Below are 13,184 nucleotides of genomic sequence, written 5' to 3'. Positions count from 1 at the left end.
GAACATTTCAGGCCCCCTTACTCTCAGTGGACTGCAAGAGCAACCCGCCGACGTACAGTTTTGTTCAAGGCTGGCAACTATTAGCGCTGGCTGTCAGTTTGTTTGTGCCGCGGAATAACAGACTCTTGTGGTATCTCAAACTGCATCTGAGCAGGCATGCTGATTCTAAGTAAGTTTTTTATAGAGGTAGCGAGCAAACGAGCAGGCGGGTCACCTGATGTTAAGTGATTACCGCCGCCCATGAACATTTGCAGCACCAGAGGGACCGCCGATGCGTTGCCGGCCTTTCAGGAATTTGTTGGTCCGTCCCTTAAATAACCCCATGTTGTAATCTAGTGGGAACACCGCCGATGGGAAATGATTCCGCAGTTTGTATGTGCGTGGAAAGAAGTATCTGGCACAACGGACGGTTGAAGCGCACCAGACACCCACTTACTCACCATGTGGTGAGGGTGTAATAATGATTGATGTAGGTTTTACGAAATCGACCTAGTTAAATAAATGTTGCAATTTATGCAGTTGACTGAGATACTTTGTCACAACCAGGCCACACGACTGCTTTAAATTATTATTTTTCAGTTAAAAAGAACCTTAAAAACCTTATACGTTTTAGGACTGAATGTGGTAAATACGCAGCGTACTGTTCGCGCGCACTGGAGCGTACAATACGCAACGGCGGGCGAACCGACAAGCCTTCTCGAATGGAGGTGCTATCTATACTGCTCAAGAACCCCTATCACCACTGTCTACCTCACGCCATTCCCGTGCATATGCTCAATAACACTTACCAGGTATGTGACGATGATTTTTGTTATAAACATAATTTTTCATTTCTTTTATAAATTTAGTTGGTCCGCGACAGCTTGAGATGGTAATCGGGCCATTCGATTGCCATCTCGACCTGTTGCATACCATAAGTAATTAAGATAAATTGAATTAAAAGCCATATTGTGGCTAATTCCATTGTACACAATCTCTAAACTAAACTAAAATGTCACGCCTAAATCTATTGCTATCCCTTTCATAATGTTGCTTGCGGAAAAGGATGGCACTAGATTTAGACTTGTTTATTTAGTTTAGTTTAGAGATTGTGTACAAGAGAATCGGCCCCAATAGCTTAACGTTTAAAGAAGTGGACTGCAATCCGAAAGATTGGATAAACATCCAATCCGAAAACAATTTTGGTACATGAAAAATAAAAATAAATAAATAAATTGCTGTTTCAAACCCCAACCATTACACTAATGTCGGACCTATTCCTAGTACAAGCTTTACGCTTAGTTGGAGGGGAAAACGGAATATTAGTTACGATAAACATGGTTAATATTCTTTTTAAAAAAATCTTGCTGGATTCAGCACTAGTATGAAGACTAGTGACTAACAAAAAAAAATTGTGATTAAGTTATTTTAAGATTAATCACCCGTTCCCATGGTCTGGGAAAACAGCTAACTCAAAGCTTACTTTTCTTGAAAAAATTCAATTGTAATTTTTCGCAGGTCATAAGCTTTGACGGATCAACTACTGTTGAGGAATTTCTATCGACGCTAAGTACAGAACTGGGCTGCAGAGAATCGGCTGCATCGGGCTTCGCTTTGTTCAGTGACGATCCCATTGAAAAGGACTTGGAACACCACATTAAACCAGACAAAAAGGTATAATGAAAGTCTCAAATTAGTGTGGCACTAATAATAATCTTCTAGGCAAACACGCTCCAAACTAGACCTCATCATAGCTTTTTTAAGCATGATTGTCGTGCTTGCGCACTGAGGGTTCCGTACTACAATCGTATGTTATCGACAATTTGCACGATAAATCAATAACTATTGTGCCTAAAAATAAATAAAAATCTGTTTTAGAATTAACTACAAGTAAATCCCTTTCATATGATATTCCACTTGGTATAGTAATCTTACTTTGAAAGTTGAAAATAGCAATATTTGTTCATGAACACATTTTAATTTTTTTCTTGTGATGTAACCACAAATTGACGGTTTTCAGATTCTCCTTATGTCTGCTATAAGACGAACCTACCTGCCAAATCGCATGATTCTAGGTCAACGGGACTTGGTGGGACCCTGTAGGTTTCTTGATAGACACGACAGACAGACAACCAACGAAGTGATCCTATAAGGGTTCCTTTTTTCCTTTTGAGGTGCGGATCCCTAAATACAAGAAGTCTTAAGAACCCCTAAATTGATTGTGTCGAATCGAACACAAGACCAGTGGCCCTACCGCGGTTGTTTGACAGCTACAATGTCACGATCGCAATCATCTCTGATTGGTTAATGCTAGCTCACTATTGGCCACAATGCATTGTTGCAACAAGAATCGCACATATTTAGCCAATCAGAACAATTGAGATTGTAATAATGATTGATGCAGGTTTTAGACAATCGCCCTACTGTTATTTTAAAGTCTCCAGCGACTGGAAGTCTTCATTTTTTATTGTTACTTTTTCAGTTATGTGACGTAATATCGAAATGGGAAACGGCGCTAAGAGAGAAGGGTTCAGGCAAGTTCGAGAACTCGCGCGTGATACGACTGACGTACCGCAACCGGTTGTATTTCAAGAACTCCATCCGGACGGAAACCGACAAGGAGAGATTGTTACTCTGCTATCAAGTTAACCAACAAGGTAAGGAAGTTATTTTTACTTTAAACAACTCTTACGTATTATTTTTAAGAATTTCGTGATGTTAGCGATAAATTAGTGTAATTTCAAACAGTCAAAACTTAGCCCCGGTATCCACCTAAGCGGAGAGGAGAGGAGATGCGTTGATTCGATAAATCAAACTCAAAATAGATGACGTGAAAAAATTATCACGTCATCTTTTAAAAATCGGATTGGTTTACTGTACACATCTCCTCTCCGCTCCGCTTAGGTGGATTCCCGGCCTTATCCAAGGTAACGGCCAATTTTGGACGACCCAATTTGTTAAGTCATTTAGTCTACGGGTCTCTTCGCCGGGCGATAATTGCCAGGCCCCACGCTGGCCAATTGGGTATTTGACTACATCAAAATTAAATTATTTCTCAGTGATTATTAAATACGTACTTCCAAAATACGTAAAATCCACGTCCTCTGTTAGTTTTAAGTGTAATATATAAATTTATTTATTATAATACGTCAATATTAATATATTAATTTTAAGTGTAATAATGTGTTGCAGTAATAGTAAGGATTCCTATTATTAATTCTATTTGTGTACCTATTCAAATTTGCACACCATATCTACGTATGGTAGATTGTAGCTGGAAACAAAAATTGTAATTGACAACTTTTAAATGTAACCTACAATCAGCAAATAAATAATTTGTATTTGTATTTGTATTTGTAATAACCATTTTAAATTATCGATTAAACTAAAAAATTACGTCATTATGATGTGACGTCACATTCCATTATTTCATAGAATATCGCATACTAAGTGCGCGTTTTGGCGTTTGATCAAAAGTTACTGATTTTGACTAGTTGTCAAATACCGTATTGCGGATTGGCAGAGATTTATTTCACACACCTTTGAGAACATTATAATTCAAATTCATTATCACCTGCTAGCAGGTCTAATTGCAGCCAAGTGCTAGTCTAGATAAGTCTCCTCACGATGTTTTCCTTCGTCGTCAAAGTGATATATAATTGCACATAACCCTGAAAAGTAGTGAAAGAAAAATATATTTGAACTAGCTTATGCTCGCGACTTCGCCCGCGTGGGCTACACAAATTTCAAACTCCTATTTCACCCCCTTAGGGGTTGAATTTTCAAAAATCCTTTCATAATAGCTATCTGCATGCCAAATTTCAGCCCGACCCATCCAGTAGTTTGAGTTGTGCGTTGACAGATCAGTCAGTCAGTCAGTCACCTTTTCCTTTTATATATTTTGAATTTAGATTTTTTATTGTTTCTATAAATTTTTCGTAATTTTTTCCTAAATTTGAATTCTCAAAATGGTCTCCAGTGGTTGCGGGAAGGTTTCCCGTGACGCGGGAACTAGCGGCAGAGCTAGGTGCACTTATGGCGCAACTGGATATGGGCGACTATTCGGCCTCCAACACGCAACACAACCAACCCCTAGCACACAGATTCTACCCCTACCGGTACCGAGCTGGTCTAAGCAACGAAGAACTTAGGTAAGGCTGTAAAAACTTACACATATGAGTACGCATGCACGACCACGTACACACTAAACATCTACGCATGAAGATACGCACGTACGAACGCTGCCATGCGCGTACGCACGCAGGCACACGGATTTCCACATTCAGAAACACCTCTACGCATGTATTCAGACACGCACGTTCTCATTTAGATATAAACACGCACAATTACGCACGCACACACTTTTTAGTCGATTTTTGTATAATTTACCAAACCAGCCAACCAGAGCTCCAAGCGAAAACGTTGCGAGATTAAAATCAGTGGCATTGAATTTTTGATTTCAATTCAAGGCTCTTTAGGTCCAGTTTTCTTTGACATTATTGTGTTTTGACTCTCGAATTCTAGCAACGTTGGACGTTGAGACGTTAAATCTTATACTAATCGTACAGTTATTTCATAACCTCTTTGTTACAGAGACGTTGAGGAAAAACTCCGGTCGAAGTGGGTAGCGCTGAAAGGACGAAGCACGGTCGACTGTGTTAGGATATACCTCAATTGCACCAGGAAATGGCCGTTTTTCGGAGCCACGCTGTTCCAAGCTAGGGTAAGATTATAGACATAAATATTGTTTTTTTTTAACTGGGACGGTATGGAGAATTCCAAAACCATAGAAGACACAGGGAAACTGTCATAGCCCATAGAAAATATTAGGTTGTTTGTAAAAACAATTTTGGCCTAGTAATTTTTTTGGTCAAGCGTGAATTGTCCATAAAAATAAATAATAATGTCTATTTTGTTTTAACGCTAATCGACTTGGTTTCATGTAAGATTCAATTTCATTGTATCGGAAGAAAAAAATCGGGATAGCAGAAGTTGGGTGTGTATAAAGTTTTGAAAGCTACGAGTATGTTGCGGTGTACCTATCTACAAAAAAAATTCAAATAATATTTAAACAAACTTATTTTTTTATAATCTTAAGCATAAGTTTTTTGCAATTGTTCCTAAATCAGTTTGATACCTTGCACTAAAATTGATAGCCAAGACCCATTGGAGCGTTTGCGGATTGCATCGACAGATTTACAGTTGGTGCTTACGTTCCAGATAAAACAACCGGATCTCTCAATGGCCTGGCTAGCAGTATCTGAGGATGGAGTCACAGTGTTGGAGCTCGCGTCCATGGCCGTTATAGGTCGATACGCGCTCAACTCTATAGGCCTTTTTGGCGGTCTTCAGGACGACCTGATGATGCTTATTGACGCGGAAGATGCCACAAGTCCTGTTCACAAGATGCTGATCAGCCTCAACAAACCTAAAGTGAGTACACGCACGCACACACAAACACGCATTCTGGCGTGACGATTGACCAATCTGAACGCGTCTCGATTGTCAGTAAATTCGTTACAGACCACTAAGCCTTCGTATGTGCAAGGTGTGCATGTCTTTATATAAAGTATCCGATCGTCAAACAGCGTTAGTCCAATTATATGTCTACTCCTTAAATTCCCATGTGTTTTCTTTAATAAAAAGTAGGGATATATTCCTAAAATTCTCCTCAGCTGATATGCAGATTTCTTCATTCATAAATCATAATGCTTTTCTTCGTTGTACTCTTTGCTTATAATTTAATGGCCATGTCATGTTTGGTTTGACAGCTTTGTGGAACACAATTTTTGTTTGAAATAGCTGTTCTATACATTTTAATCACTGACCTACTACGCTGTACTTGCTATTTTTGTAGCAATTTAATTATCGTCATTTTGGCGCTGATAGCAGCATTGAGCGTCATGTGAGCGTATTTGGAACTAAATGTTAGTGATGAGGCGTCTGTCAACATAGTGTCAACACGAAATGTCAATATCATAAGTACGCTCGGTGGGGCGCTATGAATCAGCACAAAAAATAACTTTCCCTATGTATGGCACACCTTGTCTAGCGTACTCTTATACGTCCGTATCTGTACATTTAATTCACTGAATAAAACACTGTATCCGTTTTGTCCACAGATGGTAGAGCTAACCCATCTTATAGCGGACTATAAAAACGCGCTTATACGCACCGGGGGCACCGGAACTCCTCAAATGAACTCCCTCACAAGAAACGGAAGCCATCGGAGCGTAAGAAAACCTCCCTCGACCCTCCCTCACTCAACACCATCCACCCTCCCACACCCGTTAACAACATCACATCACCATCACCACAACACTTTAAACTCACATGCCACGACAATGACTTTAGGGTCTGATAGAAATGCAACATTAACTCTAAGTTCCCACACTTCAACGTTTAACCAACATTTAGAAGCAAGGGCACATTCCCACGGACAGCCCGACATATTAAAGTCCACTCCAGACCACCATAGGAGTGAAAAGAAACGGAGTCACACACAAGACAGCGGGGTGGCGTGATTCAGGTTTTAAGTCGCGACGTGTGAAGTGACTTTAAATATTTTAAGTGTTAGTCAGTGTAACACGGCTGTTTAAAATGTTGATTATTACTTTCGTGTTGTAAAAAAATGGTACTTTTTTGATTCAAAATTATTAATAAGGTTTTTTATTATTGCGGTCGTATTGGGAAAAGTTGTGGACCTTAGGTACCGATAGTATGCGACAGGTCCAGGTGGCAACCGGGGGACACACGACGTTACATAGTACCGGGTTTTTTTGTAGACTAATAAATTAATGAGGAAGTTTTTATGTAGTATTTTGTTGGTTTTATTTTTACTGTAATGATGGTACTCTAATGATAATATGGACTTTAGAAATATAGACATATAATGACCCGTATATCTCAAACATTGGAATTTGTGTAACTTTAGCCGCAAAAATAGACCAATTATTTTATTTATAAACTTATAAAAAAGTTTTACGAGTTAATTTAAATTTGTTTATTTTATATTTGATTGAATAGGAACTTTGACACTTAATTATTTCTAGGTAATAAGTTATCTTTCTTTCTCAAACTGACATTATTTATGTGATTTTTTAAAATTTATACATCAAGAGTTTTACATTTTCTTTTGTGTAACTTACATACCAATTTTATTGATTTAGGTACTTAGTAAAAAAAAAAAATTATGTTTTTTATCAATAATAATTAATAATGATATAATTAATTAACATTTGAAACAGTAGTGTTATACAAATCGAAAAAAAACAAAAATTACCATTCCTGTGCGATGTAAAAAACGATAATTTTAAATATACCTCATATTTTGTAGCTCATGATTCAGCCTTTTTATATATTTGGCTTGTATTATAGTGTATACCTACTTTATTTTCTAAATATACTTACAAGACGTATAAGTGTTCATACATACTAAATGGTTATCCGTGATGCCAGCCGTCCGTTTTAATTCGTACGATTGAACTGGTATAAGTCCCGCAAATTGCTAATGCGTGTGGCCTCCATTTTAGTGACGTCAATACTAGACTGAAGTTTCGAGCTGATGGTATATTTTTATTTGGTAATGAGACATGGTTCTAGCACAATAGCAATTTGGGGGACTTATAATCTAAAAGCTATGTTCAGATGACAAAAATCATATCATATAATAATCATATAATATCATCTTCGTAAGTATCATCGTATTTGCCGTCACCCGTGCGGTTTACCGCATTACCACAGTTCACGACAGTTAAAACATCGAGGCTTCGGCGTCACTGCCAGGCGTCAAATATATCGTCGATTCAGGATTAAACCAAGAGTTCCCTCACTCTAGTTCACTCTGGCATTACGGGTAACCGCAAAGTAAAAATGTTCTTTACAAGTAAAAACGGTGGCTAACGCTTCAAGTGCTTATATTTATAAACGAATGTTTCTCTAACGCTGTCCGATAGCCTATTTAGGTAATTGTGTAGCTAATATATACGAAAATGAACTATCGCGTGATTATATTTAAATTGGTCATAAACAATATACCTATTTAACAGATAGAAATCGTGTTCCCTTTTGTCTAACCAACATTGCAAGGTTACATAGTTTGAAATTTTGTCCTTGGATGCATTTATGAATTCATTGATTCAGTTGTTAATAAATATCTTAATTATCGGATTACTTCTTTTAAATCGTAAGAAAAATGTATTTCAGAACACCATATAAACGAAGTTTGATTATTTAGTGAAATGTAGACAACGTTCTAAAATTTGATATTTGTGTCTGTGGTTTGCCAGATTTCCATAGAAATATGTAGTTTTAAAGTTACTAGGACTCAAAGATTTACAAATAAAATGTAAAACGCCTTCTTTCTATTTTTCTTTAGCCTTTGAGTAAAGTCACGGCCGATTTTCAGAATATTTATTTTATGACCAGTTTGAATATATTGGCTTGATAGGTCTTCTATATACATATTATGTGCAGGGTATAATAAATATGTGCTATGTAGGGGACGAGTAGCGGTAGTATATGATATAGAATCGAGTAGTAACCCAAGTACCCATCACGATATTAGAAGCATTCAATGAGGAAAGATTTTTAAGGACTTGACTTTGATGCTAATTCGTTCGTACACAATGCTTAAAATAAAAATGTGTTTTTAATTCTGTAAAGAACCTTATGAACAGTATAGCGCTATTTATCCATGTCAATAGAGGGTAAACATGTTTATCCCTTACCGCACACGTCTGATTAAACCGCGGCCAAGGTTTTTGTGGTAAGACACGTTGTCTAAACACAAGAACTTTAGGCGGGGTTTGAGCTGACGTTAAACACGTACGTTGAAGGAATATTATTACTTAGCCATTAAAGACGTTAAACACATTTATCCCTTATCACGCAAGTCTGTCCGCGGCCAAAGATTTTGTGGCAAGACACGTAGACACGGTTTAAACTTACGGTAACACGTGCGTGGTAACGGGTAAGTATGTTTAACGCACGTGTCTAACGTCAGCTTTAACCTCGCTTAAAGTTTTCGTCGTAAGTTTTCGTGGTGTTTAACCGAATTAGCATCATTTTTTATTGGAAAATATAAGATCATTACAGTATTTTTATAGCCCGTCTAATGAACATTGTATCACATAATACATAATAAAGTAACTAAGGGCTTACTTACGACCTTTATTTTATAATTATTTGGGACTATCGTAAAATCGCCTTACCTATCGATATTACATCCGTATAGGCGGAATCAGGCCTAACTTAAAATCTTAGTTAATTAGAGATTATTCAGTTGAATACTTAGGCCTTAAAGAAAATTACAATTAATATCGACTGATAGCAAGTAACATCCTAAGATCTGCAACGAATCTCTTATACTCGAATTGTACCATACAAATCGTAGGTTTTTGAACTAAACGTACCAAACGTTTAGTGTAAATTTTAAGGCTCGTGCCTATTTAGGCAGGAACGTAACGCAAGATTTAAAAAAAGTGTTTAGACGACTGTCTTTGTTATTTGTAGGGTGTCTGTCAAATAATTCGCTAGTATTTGCGTATCCCACCACCCTATTATTGTAATCATGTAATTATGTACATAAAAATTAACACTGATTTTGCGTTGCAAAGCTTGCCGATTGTAGTCTGCAATTCGCTTTATAATACAAATTTCATTTTATATTGGTATAATTTATTTCTATTTGCCAGTGTTTATATAAATTATAGAAGCAAAGAAATCAAAAATATACGACGTATCATGCATAGGCGTCAAAATTTACACAAAGCTACCATAAAAAATTAAGTGATTTTTTATATTAATAAATAATCATGTTACCAGCTTACTATGTGAATATGATTATATAATTATTTTGCACAATGCCATGCGATGAAGATGGCTGAATTAGGTATTTAAAGAAATGTATAGACTATACATAATTACAATTTATTGATCTGTGTTGACCCTATTGGTCGAAAGACCGCCTCTGTATCTAATATACTCTGCGTCACTTGAACCAAAGAAGTTGTAATTATTATATAAATGCCTTTAATTAACCGTTTAAAGTTACCGGTTAGTTTGTATCAGGTGTTTAACTATCGAATATCTTAGTTAAGTTATTATTATATTATTTAACAATACAATAAACTCGCAATATTATTATTGAAATATAATATACAAATTTTTTGCCGTGACTTTTTTTAACTTGACTGGACCACGAGTGTAAGTTTTCATGTAACCAAAACATATTATTTGAGGTAAATTTGTCATTTTATATGAACGGTCCAACGTTGTGATTTCCATAGTAATTTGACAGAATTTATATGAAAAACCATCAAGTTGTATAGTCCGTACAAAATGAGAACTCACTCGCCCTTTTAACTCTATGTGTCAATTGTCATGTCAAAAGTACGGTTCACCTTTAAAATAATGACTAAAATCGCACTTTTGACATGACAGTTGATACATAAAGTTAAAATAGCGAGAGAGATATCATTTGTACGCATTATACGTCTATTAGATCTTATACGAAAAACCAAGTTATATGTTACAAAATGGGCTCTGGCTAACCAAAAATACATCTTCATCTCACCAAAGGCAAAATTATACTTTTTAGTACATTGTGTGTTAGAATAGCATCAAACGGGCTAATTGTAAAGAGCTAATAAAACAAAACAGCGACTAATTAGATGTAGTTTTCTAAATTGTAGAATACATTGTCCATATAGATAAAAGTATGAACCATTTCGACCAAATCGCTTCATAGGCCGAACTAAATGTGTATTTAATATGCGATTGTAGCTTGATGTATGTGAAATATTGTAGAATAGAATATTTTCACTCTTGAGTGTAACTTAAGTGAACAAACGTGTCAAACCTGTCTTTTTGGTGGATTTGTCATGAATCATCATGAGTTTGTTTTCTTACGGTTTACGTCTTACTCTTGAGTGTGGTTGCAAACAGCAAAACTCACTGTTATTTGGTATTCCAACTGTTTTTTAACAGTTGAATGTGACAATTTGACAATTGGATTCAACTGTCAAAATCGAACCTATAGTCCGTAAAAAAGACTCCTCACGCGCCAATTAACCCTTATGGGTCAACTGCCATGTCAAAAGTACGGTTCACTTTTAAAATAAGGACTAAAATCGTACTTTTGACATGAAATTAAAACACAAAAAGTTAAAATGGCGCGTGTGGAGTCATTTTTACGCATTATACATTAAATGCAGTATATGCTACTATCAACCTTTTTGTACAGTGAGTTCCCAAACTGCAATACCATTCCCGAGCGCAAAGTTGGTAAAATGGGGTATTAGCAAACGGTTGTAAATATAAAATCTTGATAAGAACTTAATAATGGATAATTTTGGTTAAAATGGGCGCTTAGTCATTTTTTATTAATGAGCATGGTTATTACAGTTTGGGAAACTCTGTTAAACCTATCAGCACCTATGGACTAAGAGCCAGTGCGTGCCAGGCTTTTATAATAACGAAGGTCTGGCACGCGCTGGCTATCTCTAGACTATATGTTAATTGCGAGTTAATTTAAGGGCTACTTTTTTACAGTTCCATCCTTGAAGTTCATCATCACTCACCTTGAAATTTCTTCAGTTTTTCATTTAGATAGTTACCTACTTACTACTCTTATTTATATGATTTACTAACGATTTGCTTTGGCTTCACACGGGTGCAATTTACCTTACTAATGTGTATTGAGATTTTCTATCCAAATTAGCGACTTTTCCGATAAATTTTCAGAAAATTCTCCTTCATGTATGAAGGTTTGTAAACCTTGTCCTGATAATTAGGAAAACTGCCGAATCGGTCGAGCCGTTTTCATGTAATGATTTATATAGGTACCTACTTTAGATAGAAGAATATTGCAGCAAAAATGAGAAATTGCATTTTTGCGTATAGGCCCTTTTGTAATAAAGCTCTGCACCATAAAGCATTGTAGATCTTGAATAAACTCGCAATATTAGTGTTGATAGGCATCCTAATGTATTACTTAATAAGGTCTAAAATCGCGTATTTGTTGCTATCAGTTCGTATAAGATCTGATTTTATGAAAGTTGCCAATGTTTGAGAAGAAACAACCTACAACTGAATTCTTAAAATAATATACCTAATTTGTAATTAATCAGTGTTTTCATGAAAAATAGTTTTTAAAAAAATTCAAATAAACTTGTTACGAATTAATTTCAAATCTTCAAGTGAATCCACCACTGATTTGAAATTACTCGTACTTAGATTACCAAGGAAAACCAGCGAAACTGTAGCTTATGATATACCTACAATACAATACAGAATTTAGCCAATTTTTATAAAATCAGATTTTACATAGTATTATTATTATAAGCTCGCAGGTGATAAAATATTTCGATTGCACTTTTTGCATAACACAAAAAAAAAACTGTTGATATTAATGTGTATAGAATATTATATTATTACAACTAATTATGTATGTATGTTTACATAGGACTTTTTGTTATTAAGTAGGAATGTGGCTAATTCCGTTGTACACAATCTCTAAACTAAACTAAAATGTCACGTCTAAATCTATTGCTATCTCTTTCATGATGTTGCTTGCGGAAAAGGATAGCACTAGATTTAGACCTGTTAATTTAGTTTAGTTTAAAGATTGTGTACAAGAGAATCGGTCCCATTGTTTTAAGTGAAATTTGGTTGTATAGCGAATCTATATAATTTATTTTTAGGTACCTATTTATTTGTTTTATTAATGTATTTTTGATTGATATTGTATTTTGGTTGTTTTTAATTATATTAGAAATTGGTTTTGTGGTACTTCTGTAATTTTTTCTACTATTCTGTTAGAGGCCTACTTCGATGTGATATTGTGAGGGCCTAAATTTTTTGTATGATTGATTGAATTTGGATTAGTTTTTTATGATGCAACAATAAACGTGTAATATCGAAGCCAATAGTTTTGTTTTTATTCTTCATTCAACTTGCATTTTTTTAAATCCAAAACATTAACAACTAGCTGATGCCCGCAACTTCGTGGATTTAGGTTTTTAAACCCCGTTGCAAATCTTTCATTTTCCAGGATAAAAAGTAGCCTATATAGACATATGTCATGTCACTCTCTGTCTTTAACCATGCAAAAAATATCACGTCGATCCGTTGCTCCGCTTCCGCCGTTACGTGATCGAAGGACAAACAAACAAACTTTCGCATTTATAATATAGGAATGAGTG

At 35.7% G+C, this 13,184-nt stretch overlaps 1 protein-coding gene across 1 annotated transcript in view; it reads left to right on the top strand.

Annotated features, from left to right (window-relative positions):
* Nucleotides 1-12,908, top strand: part of LOC117989332 (uncharacterized protein CG43867) — a 352,469-nt gene extending 339,561 nt beyond the window's left edge. The window contains exons 23-30 of the mRNA XM_069503976.1: nt 12-169; nt 614-791; nt 1,498-1,653; nt 2,462-2,636; nt 3,959-4,130; nt 4,573-4,702; nt 5,200-5,412; nt 6,102-12,908. Of these exons, the coding sequence (XP_069360077.1) occupies nt 12-169; nt 614-791; nt 1,498-1,653; nt 2,462-2,636; nt 3,959-4,130; nt 4,573-4,702; nt 5,200-5,412; nt 6,102-6,503 (1,584 nt within the window). The 3' untranslated portion in view covers nt 6,504-12,908. The remainder of the gene's footprint in view (nt 1-11; nt 170-613; nt 792-1,497; nt 1,654-2,461; nt 2,637-3,958; nt 4,131-4,572; nt 4,703-5,199; nt 5,413-6,101) is intronic.
* The last annotated feature ends 276 nt before the right edge of the window (nt 12,909-13,184 follow it).

Source organism: Maniola hyperantus, chromosome 16 (genome assembly GCF_902806685.2).
Source record: "Maniola hyperantus chromosome 16, iAphHyp1.2, whole genome shotgun sequence".
Taxonomy (NCBI): Eukaryota; Metazoa; Arthropoda; class Insecta; order Lepidoptera; family Nymphalidae; genus Maniola; species Maniola hyperantus.
Note: the sequence above shows the minus strand (reverse complement) of the source record. Positions and strands in the feature narration are given on the sequence as shown.